Raw genomic sequence first — 20,419 nt, 5'->3', positions numbered from 1 at the left:
GAGGAAGACCCTTGACAAGATGGACTGATGCCGAGAACCACCGTGGTGGAGGTGGCCCAGGACAGGCAGTGTTTCCTCCTATTGTAATAGGGTCACTGCGCATCTGAATCGACTGGACAGCACCTAATCACAGCAACAAGACCCTCAGTAGGGGCAGCCCTGGTGGTACACGTGGGTTAACGGGTTTGCCCTGAACCTAAAGGTTGGCAGTTCGAGTCCAGAAAGAGTGTCTACAACGAAAGACTAAGCATCTACTTTCAGAGTCTCAGCCACTGGATGCTGGATGGAAGGAGTCCTGGTGGCACAGTGTTTACAGGCTGGGCTGCAAACCGCAAGGTCAGCAGTTCAAACTGCCAGCTGCTTCTCAGGAGGAAGATGGGGGTTTCTACTCTCACCAAGAGTTACAGTTTCGGAGAGCCATGGGGGCAGCTCTACCCTCCCCTGGAGGGTCACCATGAATTGGCATCGACTGGATGGCAATGAGTTTGGCTTTTCGGTTTTGGAAGACTAATTGGAGCGGAATTCGATTCTAACTCATGTGGGGTTGCTAAGCATCAGAACTGACTCACGGCCGCTGGTTGTGTCTCAGATACCGCCTGGCCCGGCCAGCTGGGTAGGAAGTCCTGGAATGAGAGTACTGTCACGTGCAGTGAGGCCACCTGCCCTGGGCAGTGGATGCAAAGGCAGGTTGTACTAGGAGCCCGGGTGGTGTCATGGGTTACGCGTTGGGCTGCTAAAGTCATGGTCAGAGGTTTGAAACCACACGGCCTGCCGAGGGAGAAAGATGAAGCTGCCTGTTCCCACACAGACCGACAGGCTCAGAAACTTGCAGGGGCAGCTCATCCCTGTCCTGCAGGGTCACTCGTAGTCAGAGTGGACTTGGTGGCCGTGAGACAGCAGGGCTGAGTGTGCGTGCAGAGCCAGGACCCGGGCTGGCTGCCCCAGACTGCTGCCTGGCTGCTGTAGCCCTCATGCCGAGCCCTGACCTGCCTGCCACATTTCAGCTTTGATAGGGAATGCATTTGCAATCCACCAGGGCCTCGAGCTCTGTCTGAAATCACCGAGCTTGCACATTATTTTCTTCTCTGTAATCTCTTTTTCTGCAACCTGGCCTGAGTTTCCTCTGTGGGGAAAAGCACTTGACCGTAGCAAGTCGCTGTCATCATCATCATCATCATCATCATCACCATCACCATCATCACCGTCTTAGCCACTCAACACTTAGCTCCCAGCTCCCACAGCCTGCTGGCCCAAGGAGCTTTTTATTTTTGGCGGCCCATTTGTCCATTGTGGCAGGATGGAGCTTGCTCACTAACAACAGGCCTCTTGTCTAGACCCCACTGGTCCTTTGACATATAAAGGGCGGTTTCACCCCTCCTTTATGGGAGGCTTGAGGAGCCTTGTGGTAGAGTGGTTATGCACGTGGTCTGCTGACCACAAGGTATGCTGGGGGTCTTCACTCCATGCGAGTCAGCTACGTTTTCCTTCTTTTGAAATCTTCGTGGAAGCAGACTGCCAGACCCAGCTGCATGGGTTCCGGTGAAGGTTTGCACACTCGCCCAGAGGCCTTGTGTACACAGCCACCCACTGATCTAGCACTTCTGATGTGTACACCTCACTGTCAGGAGTGCATGAATCATGCTGCACTACAGTCACCAGCAGCCTCGACCTGATTGCCCACCAGCCTGACTTCTCGCAGCACACCTGGCTCTGGCTATTCTTATACCTCCTAGCAGTGGGGTCCTGCAGCCTGCTCACCCGGAGTGTGTGGGATCCGGTGGCCTATTGTCTTCACTGCTCTGCTGAGCTGGGCTGTGGCTGAACCACCGTGCAGACCCCTGGCCACATTTGTGCTGTGAGCTGTCTCTACCCACACTTGTCCTCAGCTTGGGTTCCTGGGGTAGGTTCTGGCAAAGACAAGCTTCAGGGGGTCTTGTGTGGAGCTCTTGGCATTCTAGAAGCAGAATCAAACATCTTCTTGATCTTAATTGTGATTAGAAACAGGCTGCCCCTGTTCCATCTTAAAAGTTGAGAGGCGGGAGAGAGATAGAATTAGGAGAGATAGATGATGATGGATAGATATATTGATGATAGCTAGATGGAGAGGGGAAAGAGGAGGGAAGGAAGAGGAGGAGGAGGAGAAGAGGAAGAAGAAAAAGAAAGGGAAAGAGGAGGGGAAAGATAGGAGAGAAGAGGAAGAAAGTGAGAGAAGGGGTGAGGTTAAGGGAGGAGAGGAGAGAGCAGACAGCAAGAAGGGAGAGACGGAGAGATGAACAGAGGGTGGAGAGGGGGAGAGAAGACAGAAAGGGAGAGGAGAGGGAGAGGAAGAGAAAGAAGGAGAAGGGAAGAGAAAAGAAAAAACAAATGAGCAGGAGCCTTCTCCTCCTCCTTTCCCACGAGAGTTAAGTGCCAAATGATGGCACCTGCCTGTAAAACAAAGCCCCGTGCTCCTGCTGACAATTGGAGCCATAATAAATGTGTAGCTGCCACCCTCCACGGTTCTGTCTCCGATACTTGGAAATCTCCTAAATAACAGGGGAGAGCATGTAGGTGAGACGCCAGCCTCCCCTCTGCCTGCTCTGGTGGAGCAGCTGTGGTTACTAGGTTGCGCTCCTGGTTGCTAGGGCTCTCCAACCTGCAGCATCCCAGGGACAGGACGATCAGTGGAACATGCTCTCACTGCTAATGAAAGGCCCGCGCCACAGATCTCTCACGTCGCTGCATGCTCCAGCGTCCGGCCAACTGGGAGGTGGGTCTTGGGACTTCCCTGATTAGAAGAAGGAAGCAGATGGAGTAGACAGAGGCACAGGACTGGACACTCCTTTGGTGGGTGGCCTTGGGGAACAGTGCCCCCTCTCTAGACATCCTACTTGGGCTGGTCAGAATGGAGGGCTCATCAAGCCTGCTGGTTTGTTGTTTGTCAGGTTTGAGTCCATTCTGACTCATGAGACCCCGTGTGTGGGTAGATAGATAGATAGATAGATGGATGATAGCTAGATGGAGGGGGAGAGAGGAAGGAAGGAGGAGAAGAAGAGGAAGAAAAAAGAGAAAGGGAGAGATGAGAGGAGAGAGAGAAGAGCAGAGGGAGAATGGCCTTTTCTAGGCTGATGTCTTTTTAATTTTTCCACTTATTTTGCATGAAAACAGAGCACAGCATGCCCCCTTGAACAACTTTTACCTGGAGAGGTCCTCGGCACTGGTTGTCATCCTCATCTGGGGTCAACAGTCTCGCCACTGCCAAATCCATTGTCATCCAGTTCGGTCAGACTCACAATGACCCTACAGGACAGAGGAATGTCTGAGGCTGCCAGTCTTTCTGGGAGCAGACACCTCCTCTTTCTCTCTCAGAGAAACTGGTGGGCTTGAACCAATGACTTGGCAGTTAGCAGCCCAACCCTTAGCCCAGGATGCCACCAGGGTTCCTTACTCACCTTGTTCAAACTCAGACTCACTGCCATCAAGTCCACACCAGCTCATAGCAATCCAATAGGACAGAGTAGAACTGCCTTGCTGGGTTTCTTAATGGGAGTAGAAAGCCTCATTTTTCTCCCTCAGCGGGGCTGGTGGTTTTGAACTGCTGGCCTTTCAGCCAGCAGCCCAATATGTAACCACTGTGCTACCCGGGCTCCTCTACTCAAGTTGTTCCTCCACCTCACTTGGATTTGCAGCTCCTCTAGTCACCTACTCTGGACGGTAGATTTATCTACGGTAGCAATTTGTCTCCTCTGTGCCTTCTTTTAAGACTGTTCGGTATTCCAAGCCCAGGCTCCCACTAAAGGCAGCCATCCTGGCTGTCATCTTTCCAGACGTGGACCACCAGGCCACTCCTTTCTGGCAGTACTTGCTGGGGGAGGGTCAAACCTCCATCCTTGACATGGGCATCTGAATACAAAGCCTACCAGGAGCCCTGGTGGCATAGGGAGTTAAGTATTGGCCTGCTAACTGCAACTTTAGCATTTCAAAGCCACCAGCCACTACCCAGGAGGAAAATGAGGCTTTCTACTCCCTTAGAGAGTTCCAGTCTCAGAAACTCATAGAGGTAATTCTACCCTGTCCTATCAGAATCAGATCCGAATTGACTAGGTGGCAATGAGTTAAGCAAAGGTGCCCACCACTTCACTGGACATCAAACTTCGCCAAACCCAAACACCTTCCAGTTCTGACTGCCAAGAGTTCATCCCGGTGTCTCCAGCAGGCTGAGCGTGCAGATCACTCCCTCGTTAACTCCCGGTGGATTATTGACTAAAGAATTCCCCTCCCTGGCTTGCTTCCTTTCTATCCAGCAGGCTTCTGGGCTGTGTTTCCTCGGCCAGATGTCATGCGCACAGGAGTTTCAGACTGGTTTTAATATTCAATCAACCATAATTAGGATCATAAATCAAAAAAGGGGGGGAACCCCTAGAAAACTCATACCCCATAAATATCCAATCATGTCGTTTTCTCCTCCTCCTCAAAAAAAAAAAAAAAACCTTTGACAAGTCTTTCCTGGCCTGAAGCAGGGATGGTAGACAGGTCGCGTTGTTGTAGCCAAGCCAGATTCCCCCGTGGCAGCTGCAAGGGGTGACGCCACTGGTATGTGTGATCGATTAGAAATGTCAGGGATGGAACGGGCGTTGACTCTGTTGTCAGTCATGGTTGAGCTGAGGTTGCTGGGCAGGTCAAATGCTTTGCTCTTGGTTGCTCACCTAAAGTCCGGGCAGTTCCTGGCCACCCAGCTGCACCACGGAAGAAAGTTCTGTAAAGATGATGCCTGAGCAAACTTGACGGAGCCCAGCCTGACCCTGTAACATACAGACTCACTGTGAGAACTGATTCTCAGACAGCGGGCAAGCAAGCTGGAAGTGGCTCCGTGACAACAGGGTGGGGATCTGGCCTGGGTTGAACGTCAGCATCTTCTGTTTGAGAGGTCACTGTCGGTCTCTGTCAGCTTTCCCTGCTGTCACTCCTCTCCTTGTCTGCCCATTCGACCTCCCCAAAAGTCAGCATTCTGTTGAATGCCCATGGTCTGTAGAGACCCAGTATTTACTGGACCATGATCTCTTGCCCCCCAAGGGTCCTTAGCCCATGGACTTGGTCAGCATCACCTCTAACAGCTGCAGTTCTGGGTGTGACATCGATCCATGGCATTGGGGATTTGCTCATTCTTGCTGACCCTCTAATTTCCCCAACATGCGGACACGTGTGCCTTCTAGCATCCTACACGTAGAGTGGCTGTACCCCATCTCCGTGTTTGAGTGAAGGTTCTGGCAAAGCATATGGAAAAGTACCAGGGACCGCCAAAAGAGCACACCCACCTGTCTTGGAAGCAGCACAGTCAGAATGCCCCTTAGAAGCAAGGGTTCTCAGGGCCAGACTTCATCTCCTGTACTCTGGACATACTGGCAGGAGAGACCAGTCTTCAGAGAGGACCATCAGTCTCGGTAGAGTGGCAGGGTGGCACAAAAGAGGAAGGCCCTTGAAGACATGGGCTGACCCAGTGGCGGTACCAATGGGTGCAACACAAGACCAAGTGGGAGGATGATGCAGGACCGGGCAGGGTTTCATTGTGGTGCACATCTGGCTGCCATGAATCAGCGCCTGCTCAATAACACCCACCAACAATAACAACACCATCTCCGTGGGGCATTTACTCTTTGGGGGCTCGGAGTAGGGATTCATTAGAGAACCCCTCCTGGAATCTCATGTGGTTGATGTTGTGGAGTTGATTCCAACACGTGGAGTCGAACTGTCCCTTGGGATTTCTTGTCTGTTATCATTATGGAGGATGGTCGCCAGGCCTTTCTCCCTCAAAACCACTGAGTGGGTCTGAACCACCAACCTTCTGATTAACAGCGAAGAGTCCAACCATTGGGCCATCAGAGCTCCTTCTGGTGTCCTCTAGTCCTCTGCACATGCCGGTCCCCTATCTCTGAGCCTGTCTCACACTTGGTGGGTTTGATGTCTCTTTCCACTCCCACCCATGAACACCCACTCCCAAACTCACTGCCATTGAGTCCATTACAACTCACAGCAACCCTCTAGGACAGGGTTGAACTGCCCCGCGGGTTTCGAGACTATAACTCTTTATGGGAGATGAAAGCCCCATCTTTCTCCTGCAGTGTGCCCGGTGGTTTTGAATTATTGTTATAGCAGTTACCAGGTCAATACGTAATCCATGAGGCCACTAGGGCTCCTCCCGCCGGAGAGGTCACTATCAAAATCTTGGTTTCCTTCAGTTTTGCGTCCCTGAACCAGAACCTGGCACAGAGCAACACCCAACAGAATCTGTGCTGGCCACCTAAAAAAAAACCATACTGAATTATTCTAGTCAGGCTGGAATGCTTTGTATAAACTTTCCCAGAAGCCCAAGCTCAGTGTATGTCAACATCCCCTCAGCTTAACTGCTGCAATTTACCGGAGTCATAAGTGTCCCCGTGTTCCTCAGAGACCCAGCTGGCTCCACATGGTGAACAGGCGTGCTTTAACCATGCTGGCCTCTCTCCTTCTCCCCCTCTTTGCCCACAGCCGGAAGACAAGCAGAAAGACGCCCTTGCCTTTGCCCAGCTCCGGGGAGCCATGGAGACCCTGGGCATCTTGGAGCAGGAACAGCAAGCCATCTGGAGGGTTCTGGCAGCCATGTATCACCTAGGTGCTGCAGGCGCCTGTAAAGGTAGGTCTTTCTGGCTCAGCGCACCTGGCTGCTTTGGCAGGTGCCCGACAAGGCCTTCTCTGCATGTGTGCGTGTGTGCGTGCGTGTGTATTTGGGGGAACAGGGTCATTCTGTAATTTTTCCAGTCTCTGGGACAGACTGCCCTTTTAGAGGCTAAGGGACAAGGACTTGCAAGAAGGACACTGAAAAGAGTCAGTCACTGCAGGCCAGCCCTGCCCAATAGCACTTCCCACGGAGACAGGCATGCTTTCTGGATGGGCAGGTCAGGGTGTCAGCCATTACCCCCAAGAGTCCATTCAGCACACTATATATGTGGCCAGAAGGACTGAAGAACTTTTTTAAAATTGTGAGAATTATACTTAGCCAAAAATTCACCTTTTTACCCATCTCTGCGAGGACTTCTCAGTGGCGTTAATGACCTTCTTCATGCTGTATGATTGATCCCTTTTGTTCTTCTTTTCCAAACCAGTCCCCATCTGCAAACATAAGCCCTCCAAGCCTCCCATCGAACCTGATGTGTTGCCCTTGTCACATTGATTCCACATCGATCATGCTGGTCGGATAGAGACCGGCAGACCCCTGAGGAAATGGTCCTCCGTCACCCTCCAGGTCTATTTCCAGCCCAACAGGCAGGGGAACAGTCTGGCAGGGGAACAGTCACACTAAGGCGGAACTAGGAGGAGGGATGGAAGCACAGGGAGGAAGAGGGATGAGGGAAGCCATGCTGTGATGATGGCCATCGATGCCTTGAGGCAAAAGGTGCCCGAGTCATTGAGAGGTTCAGAGCTGATCTGCTCTGTGAGCCTTCACCCAGTGCAAAATGAAATGTCTCTTTCCTTTGTTTTGAAGCGTTTGATGCTCAAAGCAGAGATGCCTTACCCAGGTGAGCTTTTGTTTCGGTTGGAGGAAGACTTTAGGGACTAACTTGTGTTTAAGGTTTGAAGAATGATATTAGGGGCTTCTCCAGAAAGCCTGACCCCCATTGGGAGTTTGAATATCTGAGACGAATCAGATGTTTCCTTTTAATTTAAAGCGTCGCATGTTGATAGTGGCTGCTGGGTTGGCCAAGCAGCTGTGACTTGAACATGCGAGGGGGAGGGGGAGCTGGGTTCTAGGAATGGCTCTCTCTCATTCACTGTCATCCCCTCAGTTTCGACTCATGGCGACCCTATACGACAAGGGCGAAATGCGTCTGTGAGGATTTAACTCTTTACGGGAGTAGAAAGCCCCATCTTTCTCCTGAGGAGGGGTTGGCAATTTCCAACTGCTGACCTTGTGGATCGTAGCACGGCCCATAACCACTACACCACACCACCAGGGCTTCTCCTAGTAATGGCAGTGATGGTTTTCTGTATAAACATGCTGGAGACCCCCTCACCCCATTATGTCTGTACTCTCAGCTACATGGTCTGTTTGCAGATTGGCTCTCCCTCTCCATTTCCCCTCGCCACCCACTCTTTGTGGCCTCCTGATCAAGGGAGGTGCCTGGATCGACAGCTCTACCAGGGCTGTGCTCCCTTGGAAAGGATGGCATCACAAATAGGCTTGGGTGGTGCCATCTTGCTGAGATTCTCCCAGTTCCAAAGGAAAGTGGCCTGCTGCTTTCCCAGTATGGCAGTCAGATGGATGTCCCTCTACCTTACTGACACTGGCAAGTCCCCTGAGAGGGAGAGAAGTGGATTCAACTGAAAATGCCAAAACTCAAAACAACTTCACTGCCGTCAAGTCCGCTCTGACAGAACAGGATAGGCCAGAACTGCCGCTGCCAGTCTCCAAGGCTGTCAATCTTTACAGGAGCCGGCAGCCTCATCTCTCTCCTGTAGAGTGGCTAGTGGGTTGGAACTGCTGACCTGGTGATCAGCAACTCAATGTGTAACCCATTACAATGAACTCCTTGTATTGCAACTCCTTCTTCATATAAGATCCAGGAAATCACGAGTGCAGTTTTGCTCTCTCTGTGGCCTCTGTGAGGATTTTGGACAACATTAACTCTTTCCATAAGAGCCGCAAACCTCCATGTTCATGGAAGCAGCCGTCTAAAGACCCAATGACATGTTGCACAGGGTAATTTTGCTGCATAAAACCTCTTTACAGTGTTGGAAACAAGGATGTTACTGTCAGGACTAAGGGGTATCTGGCCCAGGCCATACGGTTTTCAATCACTTCATATGCATATTCAAGTTAGCCATAGAATAAGGAAGAGCCAAGAAGAATCTGCATTATAAATGGTGCTGGCAAAGAATATTGAAAGTACCATGAATTTCCAAAAGAAGGAATAAATCTATCTTGGGAGAAGTCCAGTCAGAATGTACTTTAGCACCAAGACTGGCAGGAGTGTATTTACTTTAGACATTTACTTTAGACATCTTGTCAGAAGAGACCAGTACCTGGAGAAGGCCATCATGCTGAGTAAGTGGAGGGGCAGTAAAAAGGGAGAAGACCCTCGATGAGAAAGAAGGGTGGACACAGTGGCTATACCAATGGGTTCAAACATAAGAATGGTTGTGAGGATGGTGCCAGGACCAGGTAGTGTTTGGACAACTAACAACAATAATGATAGCAATAGCAATAACAATAACTACAACGTCAACCTAGTAGCCACCCTGAGTTGAGGTGACATCTCCTTGGTGCCCAGATCTGTTCTCCTTGGTGCCCAGATCTGTGCTGGTCAGAGTAAAGGCAATGAATGTGAGGGTAGGAAGGTTTCCACCTTATGTGAGCTTTGCCAGCTTGTCTGGAGAGAAACCATCAGCTACGGTTGTAAGCTGGCTTACATTGAGGGTGTGGCTGTGAATTCAGACTGGGAATGCTTTAAAATCGGGAAAGGTGTGCATCAGGGATGTATCCTCTCACCATGCTTGTTCAATTTGTATGCTGAGCAAATGATCAGAGAAGCGGAATTAGATGAAGAAGAAGGTGGCATCAGGATTGGAGGAAGGCTTATTAACAACCTTCAATATGCAGGAGGAATTGAAGGACTTGCTCATGAAGATCAAGGATTGTAATCTTCAGTGTAGATTACAACTCAGTGTAAGGAAGACCCAAGTCCTCACAACTGGACCAAGAGGTAACATCATGATGGATGGACAAAAGGTTGTCGTCAAGGATTTTGTCCTGCTTGGATCCACAATCAATGCTCATGGAAGCAGTAGTTGAAAGATCTAAAGATGTACTGCGTTAGGTAAAGAATGCGGCACAAGACCTCTTTAGAGTACTGAAGAGCAACGATGTTACTTTGAGGACTGAGGTGCACCTAACCCAAACCATTGTATTCTCCATTGCCTCATATGCATGTAAAAGTTGGGTGTTGAATAAGGAAGACCAAAGAAGAATCGATCCTTTTGAATTGGGGTATTGGAGAAGAATTGATGCATTTGAATCGAAAATACCATTAACTATTAAAAGGACAAACTGATCTGTATTAAAAAAGTCAGACCAGAGTGCTCCTGAGAGGGAAGAATGGCGAGACTTCATCTTATATACTTTGGACATGTTCTCAGGAGAGACCAACTCCGGAACAGGGACATCATGTTTGGTAGAGTGGAGGGGGGCAAAAAGGAAGGCCCTTGATGTTAGGAACTGACACACTGGCTGCACCACTAGACTCGGGCCTAGAAACAGTCGTGAGGATGGAGCAGGACCATGCAGTGTTTTGTTCTGTTGGACATGCATGTTTCAGCGGCACATACTTTTGCAGCTAGAGAAACCAGAGAGGCTCAGACTAGTATGTGTAGTGAGGCCAGGGCCATGCCTGGGAGGGCATGGGTGGGGATGAGGGTCATGGGAAGGGCATAGGGGTCATTCACAGGTCATCAAGGCCATCCTCGATCAAGGATTTTATCTTACTTGGATCCACGCTCACCGTCCATGAAAGGAACCCAAGGATATATTGCAGTGGGCGAATCTCCTTCAAGTGTTAAACAGCGAAGATGTCACTTGGAGGATGAAGATGGGTCTGTCCCAAGCCATGGTTGCTTCATTCACCTCATATGCATGTGAAAGGTGGGCCCTGAATAAGGATGACCTTAGAAGAATGGATACATTTGAATTATAGTGTTGGCTAATAATACCGACTATACCATAGACTGCCAGAAGGGTGAGACCAACCCGGGTGCCATCCGGAAGTAGAGCCAGAATGCTCCTTAGGAGTCAGCATGGTGAGACTTTGTCTCACATACTTTGGACATGTTTTCCAGCGAGATCGGTCCCTGAAGAAGGACTCCATGCTTGGTGAAGTAGAGGGTCCCCGAAGACGAAGAAGACTCTCCAGGAGATGGATTGACACAGTGGCTGCAAAAGTGGCCTGAGATACAGCAACACTGGCGAGGATGGCGCAGGACTGTGCAAGTGTTCCATGGTGTTGCACATGGCGCCACGATGAGTTGGAACCAAGCTGAAGACACCAAACATCAAGAGCAACAACCAGTGTGGGCCTCCCTGGGTGGCATGAACCCTGACCAGAAGGCTAAAGGTTCAACCCTACTCAGAACCTCTTTGCAAGAAAGCCTTGAGATCGGCTGCCGGAAACTCATGGCCTTGATAGCTTGCACCCCATGGGCTGGGCATTGTCACCATCAGCCAGCCACTGTTGTGGCTCTGATGAATAGGAGTGTGTCTGTGTTAGGCGACCTCCCCAAGGGCACACAGCTGCCTCTCAGCAGGCGCAAATGCTCGGCTCCCTTCAGACCCCCTGCAAAGCCCTGGGAGGAAAGAGTGAGTCTTCAGAGAAGCAGCCCTTGCTCTCTGACTTTGGCTCTCAAACCAACACGCCTCTGCCTCCTGGGAGACAGAGCAGATGCTCTGCCACCCCCTGGCCTGCTGAACTCCCAGTGGATGGTGTGGAAGACCCTCTGACTCTCAGGTTTTTTCCCCCTGGGATGTGACCCCTCCCTCTAACCATCTGTAAAGATAAAAGAGAATGCCCCATTGATAAATATTTTATTAATATGTGATGATGGCAATAATTCCTCCCAAGCCTCCCCACTCCACCTCCAGACTATAAATTACTTTCCCGACGTTTTGCCTTCTTGCTCCCGCGCAAGTGGCCCGGATGATTTACTTACTCTCGATTTCCACTTTGAAAGGGTTCACAGTGGAATAGTAATAAACTGCTTGAAACCCAGCGATTAAGATTTTCAAAGTCATATATAAACGTCTTTGCTTTCTGTCACAACAGATCATTTTGAAATATATTAAGAATCATTTCCATTAATCAGGTGGAGTTCCCCTTCCCCCTTCCAATTAAAATAATATTCTCCCCCTCATGGGCTTGATTTCCTTTGCTTATTTTAAGAACTGCAATCTTATTGTCACCAACTCCCAAACTGGTCTCCGCGGGAAGACCTCGAGGCCTTCCAACTTGACTCAGGACCTTTGAGTGGTTACCCCCTGATAACCCCGTGACTACTGGAGAAAAGGCTAAAGTTGCTCAGGACTCCATCTTCCTTGGATCCACAACCGACGCTCATGGAAGCAGCAGTCAGGAGACCCAGTGATGCGTTGCACTGGGTCACTCTGCTCCACGAGACCTCTTTAAATGAGGGAGCAAAGGTGTCACCGTAAGAATCAAGGTGCACCTGACCCAAGCCGTGGTATTTTCTTTCTTCTTTTTAATCATTTTATTGGGGCTCATACAACTCTTATCACAATCCATCCCTCCATCCATGATGTCAAGCACATTGGTACATTTGCTGCCATCATCATTTTCAAAACATTTGCTTTCTACTTGAGCCCTTAGTATCAGCTCCTCATTTTTCAATGGCCTCATGTGCACATGAAAGTTGTATATCGAATAAGGAAGAACAAAGAAGGATTAATGCATTTGAATTAAGGTTCTTGCAAAAAAGAGTCAAAGCACCACAGGCTGCCAAAAGAACAAACAAATCTGTTTTGGAGGAAGTACAGCCAGGATGCTTCCTTGAAGCAAGGATGGCGAGATTTGGTGTCACCTCCTTTGGACGCCAGGACGTCAGGCTTGGTAAAGTAGAGGGCATTAGGGCATTCAGCCTTGGTAAAGTAGAGGGCATTAGGGCATTGACAGGCCTTCAGCGCTGGGCTCAAATCTAACCCTTGGAGAGTGGTGTAGGACTAGACAGTGTTGCTTTCTGTTGTGCAAGGGGCTGCTGTGAACAGAACTGACTTGAAGTCACCTCACAACTTTGTCCCAGTAACCAGACCTATCACCAACACCAGGACAGCCTTGGAGGCTCTCTAGCTCATGTGTGCCGGTTGGTGAGGAAATGGAATGGAAAGCTGAAGGCCTTTTCCACAGCCATTCTGTGTACCTCAATTAGGTTTGGTTTCGGTTGGATTCATTCAAGTTGGCAGTGCCCTGGGCACAGGCCTGAGTCAGCTGGCTGGGAGTGCAACCTAGCTGAGCCTCTTGGAGACTTGCTGTCCTCCTTTGTAACATGGGCATGCCAAGTGAGCTGGTTGGGAGGAAGAAAGGAGTTACTGGGTACTGGGGTCCGGCTCGGGACCTGTTGCCAAGAGAGGGCTCCGTGTCTGGTCCCTGTCCTCCATCTTCATTTTACAGACAAGGGAATGGTGCCTTGGCCATGGGGTGTCACTGATCTGCAATGACTATACTTGCACATTCCCGGGTGGGACCTTGGAACATCAGCCAGTCTTGCTGCTGAGGTTTCCGGCTGCCCCAGGCTTTGCGGTGGACCCCTGAGGTCATGCTCTGCTGGAGAACTGACTCCTCTTCAGGGTCACGGTACTACCACTCCCTCCTTCCAACAGCCAGGAAGGCTGAAACCCACCCCATGCCCATTTCCATTTGACAGGGGGAGCCTGGGCCCATTCCTAAGCTCAAAGCCCACCCTCCAGGACTGGGCCTCCTACCCCCAGGTACTCCCCAGGACCTGGCTGCCTTGACACGACATTGCTGTGGTGCTCATGGGCCTATGGGAGCAGGGAGTCGGCAGTGCTGACCCTCATGAGGCCTCAACAGTGGATCCGGGAGTCCTGCTGAGCCTCCTCTTTCCGGGATCACTCCACCCCCGAGTCTCAGCACGGCCGTGCTGGTCCTTGAAAGTTCAGTAGAGACCTTTCCTTGCCCTTTCCTCCATCACTTTAGCTCTTACAACTTGGCCTCCTTTAGATGAAGAGCCTCTGGTTCTGTTTTCCTGGGCTACAGGGCTGCCTCAAAGGTTTGGAAGCACTTGGCATCTGCCTTGCCCTGGGGAGCAGGGGCATCTGAGAGGAGTCCTCAAAGCCCACAATAAACATGTTCCTTATTGTGGGGACAGCAGGGGAAAGGACACAAGCTTTTGGGGGTTAGCCAGTCCTGGGTGCAGGTCACAGCTGTGCATTTTTTCTTAGCCCTGCTAAGTATAACTTTTCTGTGGATGCCTCAAACAATCCTACTCCCTCGGGCGCATAAACAGTCAAAATCCATTCTCCCCTAGTTCTGACTCAAAGGAGAAAACAAGGTGGCGGAGGGTGGGTTCCTTTTGGGGGGCTGCTCAGAGAGTCTGTTCCACCCTGCTTGGCCACCTTCCGGTTGTTGTCATTAGGTGCCATTGATTGGTTCTGACTCATAGTGGCACCATGTACAACCACTTCAACACTGCCTAGCTCTGTACCACACTCACCATGGTTGTTAGGTTTATGCCCATTGTTGTAGCCACTGTCGATCCATCGCATTGAAGGTCTTCCTATTGTTTTCCGACCCTCTGTTTTACCAAGCCTGATGTCCTTCTCCACGGAAAGGCTCTCCTGATCGCATGCGCAAAGCACATGAAACGAAGTCTCGCCATGCTCGCTTCTAAGGAATTTTCTGGTTGGACTTCTCCCAAGAGAGACTGGACTGTTCTTATGGAAGTCCATGGTGCATTCAACATTCATTGTCAGCCTTATAATTCAAAGACGTCCATTCTTGGATCTTCCTCCATCTTTGCCTGGCTTTTGCATGCGCAAGAGGCAATTGAGAAGCCCACGGTCTTCCTTCACTGAGATCCATCTTTCCAGTCTTTCTCTCTGCCTCCACCTGGCCATCTTCCCAGTTGTGCTTGCCTCTAGCACTGCTCTTCTTCCTGTAAGGACATCTGTCATTGGATTTAGGAGGTTGCCTAATGGGTGGTACACTGGGCTTCTAACCAAGAGGTTGGAAACCACCAGCCGCCCCTCAGGAGCAAGATGAAGCTTTCTACTCCTATCAAGAGTTATAGTCTTGGAGACCCATATGGGTCGTTCTGTTATGTCCTATAGGGTTACCGTGAGTCGATAGGACAGTGAGGTGTCAGAATCGACTCGGTGGCAGTGAGTTTGGTTTTTTGGTCGGTTGCCTGGGTGGTGTGATTGGGTTGCAGGCCACTCTACTAGAGAAACACTGAAGATCTACTGCCACTGACAAAGTGACCCTAAAGAACAGAGCAGAACTGGCCCGTTGGGTTTCTAAGGCTGTACATTTGTACAGAGTAGATAGCCTCATTGTCCTGCAAGCACACACATAGCACCTAAAACCCTATATCGGTTCCCTAGGAGTCAGCATCCACCCAATGGCAATAGGTTAGGTTAGGGGAAGTTAGGAGAGGTGGCACAGGGTGGTACACATTGAGATGCTCCCAGAAAGATCGAGTCTCACAAACCCAAATTCACAGTTATTTTCTGTCCCACAAGGTCACTGTGACTTGGAATTGACTTGACGGCAGACGGTTTGGCTTTGGGGTGTCTATTTTGAAAGTGCTAGAGTGGGTTTAGGAATGGGCTGTTAACTGCATCATCAGTGGTTTGATCCCAACACTTGCCCCACAGGAGATAGATGAGGCAGTGGGTTTCTGTCAAGATTGACAGCCTCAGGAACCCTAGGGGGCAATTCTACTCTGTCCCATAAGGTCATCAGGAGTCAAAAATGACCCAATGTAAGTGAGTTTTGTGGCTTGACTTACTGCGTTATGATCTCATGGTAGCTACTTACATGTGTAAATAGTTTCTTTATAAATACGATTGTGGTCTGTGGACATAGATTTGTGGGGGGCATTCTTAAACTCAAGGGGTGGCACAAATGCTAATGTGCTATGCTACTAACCAAAAAAGAAGAGGCGATTGAAATCCACCAAAAGGTACAGAGAAAGAAAGTCCTGACCATCGCTTTCCAAAAGGTCACAGCCATTGGTGACCCTGTGAGGCTCAATTTTACTCAGATACAGAGGAGATGGACATGAGGATTCAACTCGGACATGGGGGAGGTGGCCTGAAGTCTGAGTCGATTTGATGGCAGCTGGGTTTGGGGTTATTACTTAACCCCCACTACTGCTTGTGCCCTTGATCAAATTAGGTAACTCTTCTGGACCTCATCTGTGGGAGATAGGTAGTGTAGAGCCTTTGGGGCTTTGCCAAGGCTGCCTGGCTAATATGAAAGTCGGCACCTTTCTCGTCCCAAGCAACTGCTCAGTAAACACCTACTCCCAGTGAGCCTGTGGGAGAAGGTTGACACCGTAGGTCCCTGTTCCATTCAGTCATTCAGATACATTTTGTTTCATCTCATTCACGGCCATCCCCTCAATGGACCGTCCCTCATCCCACTTCCTCCCGGAATGTCCTGCTTGCATCCCTCCTGCCTTCCTAAGCCTGATACACATTGCCTTTGGGTCAGTTCTGCCCTTCGGAGCTCAACTGGTTCATGAGTTGAAGGTGAGCAGCCCTCCCTGGTGTCATTGTTCATTGTATCCTCCTATCTCTCCCCCCCCCCTTTCTTTCCTAAAAACGGATCCACTGGAGTGAATTCAATTCCAGACCTGAAAGGGTGACTAAGGGCCATAGCCTTGGGGGGGGGGTGTCGGGGGTGTCTACCAGTCTTTTTCTGACCAGTCAGCCTAGTCCCTTTTATGATTTTGAGTTCTGCTGCATGTTTTCTTCTTCCACTGTATCCAAGACCTTCTAATGTGATCCCTTTCAGAGCACATGTAGGGTTGTTGGGTACCATCTAGTTCTTCTGGTCTCAGGGTTGTGGAGACTGAATGTTCATGTGGTTCATTAGTCCATTGGGTGCATCATTTCCATGGGTCTTCACTGGGAAGAGAGCAATAGTTGTTCCTTGGATGACTGCTTCCCAGCTTTGAAGATGGAGGCTGATATTTTTATGGCATTTGACCCAGACATTCTGGAGCAGACGCGTGTGTATCCCAACGCTTAGAGGATTGAATCCAGCTGGAATTCAGCTCTGCCCTTTACTAACTGTAGCCCTGGGCAGGTCACTCGCCTTCTCTGAGCCTCAGCTTTCTCATATATAAAGTGGGAGATGAAATTCACTGAAGCTCCCAGGAGGCCATTAACTTAAGGGTCCCTGGGTCTATGGACTTCCCATGGACACCTGGCTAGAGATACACTAGATCTCTCAGGGTGACTTTGGATGTCCGCTCCCCACTGGATCTCTCACAATTCTGATTGTCACCCTTCAGTAATATCAGCCACTGCTCCCTGCCCATTGCTCCAACCTGAAGTCCAGTCCATCTTGCTGATTTCAGCTGGGTAGACGTTTCTAGCTCCCCAGATCTTCCAGCCACTGCCTTGCTGTTCCCTTTCCCCAGGACTCGCTTTCTCCCTTCTTCCCAGGTAATCATGATGCCTCCTAGGTATCCTGCTTATGATCAGGCATTGCTTCCTCCAGGAAGTCCTCCCTGACCCCAGGACCAGGCCTGGTTTCTCTGTTCTCCAGTGCTCAGTACAGCCCCTGCTTTTACTCCTCCAGCCTGGGATCATGACTGGGGTTTGTGTCTGCCTCCCCCACTGAGCTGTAGCAATGGGAGAGACCTACTCTGGCATCGTTATCAGCACTTGCTGTCTGTTTGTGGCTGTTAGCCACCAGCGAATCAGCTCCGGCTCACAGTCACTGCATGCACCACAGAAAGAAATGTCGCCAGCCCTGCGTTGTCCACACGATCACTGGCTGCCACTGCTGTGTCCATTCATGATATCCTCCTCCAACATTCTCCCAGTGACACCGTGTCCAAAGCAAGTGAGCCAGACAGCAGCCCTGTTCATATGCAGAGGCATTCCCTTGGCTGGTGTTGGTAAGCAGATAGCCAGGCCTTTCTTCCTAGTCTCCTTTAGCCTGCATGCTCTGTTGTGACCTGTTCACTCTGGATGGCTCAGTAGGTGATGGTGGAGGATGCACATTTTTGCAGTCACTGTCCCTGGGGAGGGAGAAGCCACTCCAAGGTGAGTTGTGCTTATAGTTGGAAGGATTGGCGGACAGCGCAGCAGATGGACAAAAGCAAGCTGGTGGTTCTGAATGCGTCCTTTCCCTTCCCAAGGACGCCCTCTCTTGCATTGGCTCCAGGTCACCACGTGCGGTCAAACTTCTAGACTCTTCTATTCACTGGAAAGCATCATCTATTCGGAGCTTGGGTCTGGTGGCCTTTGGATCTGAGGAACTGCCTTCCCTGGTGCTCAGGAGACCACTCCCCTCGCTTCCTCTGCTCTGTGTCCATTCCTCTCTCCTGGGGTAGGCAGTGAGAGGGAGTGCTGGGGGCTGGCATCACATGGCAGGCAGCCAACAACAGGTTGGCTTGCTATTAGGCAAAGCTCAGGGAGCAGCCAGCCCTTACGAGCAATTAGACAACCGTTTATGCAACCTTATGGCTAAGAGAAGAAGATGGGCCATGGTGCACTTAGCTGTGTATCTCAAGTGGATGCACTCTGGTCCTTGATGAGCTAGGGGCACTTCCACGACCCAGCTGTCACCCTGTCTTCCTGTGGTAGCCTCTTTGTGGATGTGATGCCACAATCAATGCCTCCAGGTTTTCCAGCGGCGGCAGGGTCCCCAATGGTGGGCAGGCTTTAGCTCTTGGCTGCATTCTGCACCAACATCACTGTTCAGGCGCATCCTTTCCTCTTATCTTTCGGTTCCATCTACAGGTTCCCCACGCCCAGGGGATGTTTGAAAGGACCGAGGTTGGGGTGAGGCTCACCTAAAAAAGTGTTTTCAAGAGGTCTCTTGCAGAAGATTGGTCCAATGCAGTATGTTGTTGGCTTCATCAGCTGCATCCTCCAAGGGTGTGCCCGGGCTCCGGGACTTGTGTGCTTGTTCATAAAGTGACCACAATAACCGCACCAGCTGAATAGCATCCTTGGGAGTCTTGAATTGTTTACTTCAAAAATGTTCAGCACCGGTGTTGCCTTTGTTATCGCTTCTCGTGTGAATGAAGGGGCCCTGGTGCTGTAGTGGGTTAGGTGTTGGGCTGCTACCCTCAAGGTCAGTTGTTTGGACCCACCAGCCACTCCAAGGAAGAAAGATGAGGCTTTCTGATTTCAGAAAGATTTACAGCCTTGGGAATCTATGGGGACTGTTCCACGCTGTCCTACAGGGTCACTGTAACTTTTAATTTCATTAAGAAGAAGAATTTACCCACAGGCCAGGGAGTTTCCCCTGGGGGCGTGGCTGTCTTTTGTTGCCCCTTGCTTGGCCTCTGTGGTTTTGTAGCTGTAAAAAAGAACAACACAATGGTGCTTGCTTTCCCTGTGCAGGCCTGAATGGATTTGCCACCGGCCTGCTGTCCCTGACTCCTCCACAAAACAAAACAATGACATTCAGCATCAAAGCTGACAGGCCTCTCAGAAGGCTAGCCGGGCATCTAATTTATTTGTCTTTCACTAAATTGGCAAACCTGCTTGCTGTGAGTCTAATATATAACTCAGTCCCCCCATATATAACCTGGGGAGGCTGCATGGTGAGAGGTGATGGAGGGATGCTGGCAATTTTCCAGCTGCTGTCAATAGAGTGCCACTGGATGTCCCTGGATGGACAGCGCTGTGAGTGTGGAGCCCACTGGAGAGAGAGGGAGACATGGGGTAATGACCAAAGCCCACCCCCACCTCCTCCTGGTGTACTCTGACACTCAGAGCCAGCCCAGCCTACCCAGGCATCCAAGGAGGGGTCCAACCACGTCTTAAGATGGCCAAGACCCTGAGTGAGAAGCCAGTTATAATAATAATAGTCATACTGAGGGTGTCGTGGTTACATGCTGGGCGGCTAACCACAAAGTCAGCAGTTCGATACCACCAGCCTCCATGGGAGAAAGAGGAAAGAGTCACCGTCTCAGAAGCCCACAGGGGCAGTTCAATCCTGTCCTATATGGTTGTAAGAATCGCAATGCCATCTTCCTTTCTTTCTAACCTCTCACTGTCTCTCTCTTCCTCTATATTTTTGTCTCCAAACACTCTTTTGTTGTCATACTGCCTCCCCTTTACTCAATTTAAGAGGAGCCCTGGTGGCCTAGTGGATTATGTATTGGCCTGCTAATTGCAATATCAGCAGTGTGCAACCCCAAACTGCTCTGCAAGACAATGACGCTTTAACCTCCTGTAAAGATTTTTATCACCTTATATGCATATGAAAGTTGGGCATTGAATAAGGAAGATGGAAGAATAGTTGGTTGTGGTAGTTACAGAATCTGTTGTCAATCTGAGACAAGAGTGAAGAGGTGGAGTTTAGCTGCCAATCAGGTCGCAGTGATGACCTCATTTGGAGGTAGTAAGAAGATAAATAGCTCACTGGAGGCACATGTTCACTCCCTGGGAGACATTGCCGCTGCCAAGACACATGGGGCTACCTTAGTGCCCTAAACTGAAGGAGCCACGCGGAGACCTCTGCCAGTGTTCAGATGTTTACAACACCACTGGATCCACAAGACTTCCCACCACTGGCCTGTGATCTTCCTGAGTTTGGTGTCATTGCATGTTTTTGTGAGTCTGAAGAGGAATTATAGATTAGTATTGGACATATGGGCTAATATCGGACTTATGGACTTGATCTGGACTGGG

At 50.2% G+C, this 20,419-nt stretch overlaps 1 protein-coding gene across 1 annotated transcript in view; it reads left to right on the top strand.

The window, feature by feature from the left end:
• LOC142428565 (unconventional myosin-XVIIIb-like) overlaps positions 1-20,419 on the top strand; it is a 181,796-nt gene that overhangs the window by 14,274 nt on the left and 147,103 nt on the right. The window contains exon 6 of the mRNA XM_075533417.1: positions 6,505-6,649. Within this exon, the coding sequence (XP_075389532.1) occupies positions 6,505-6,649 (145 nt within the window). The remainder of the gene's footprint in view (positions 1-6,504; positions 6,650-20,419) is intronic.

Source organism: Tenrec ecaudatus, chromosome 16 (assembly GCF_050624435.1).
Source record: "Tenrec ecaudatus isolate mTenEca1 chromosome 16, mTenEca1.hap1, whole genome shotgun sequence".
Taxonomy (NCBI): domain Eukaryota; kingdom Metazoa; phylum Chordata; class Mammalia; order Afrosoricida; family Tenrecidae; genus Tenrec; species Tenrec ecaudatus.
Note: the sequence above shows the minus strand (reverse complement) of the source record. Positions and strands in the feature narration are given on the sequence as shown.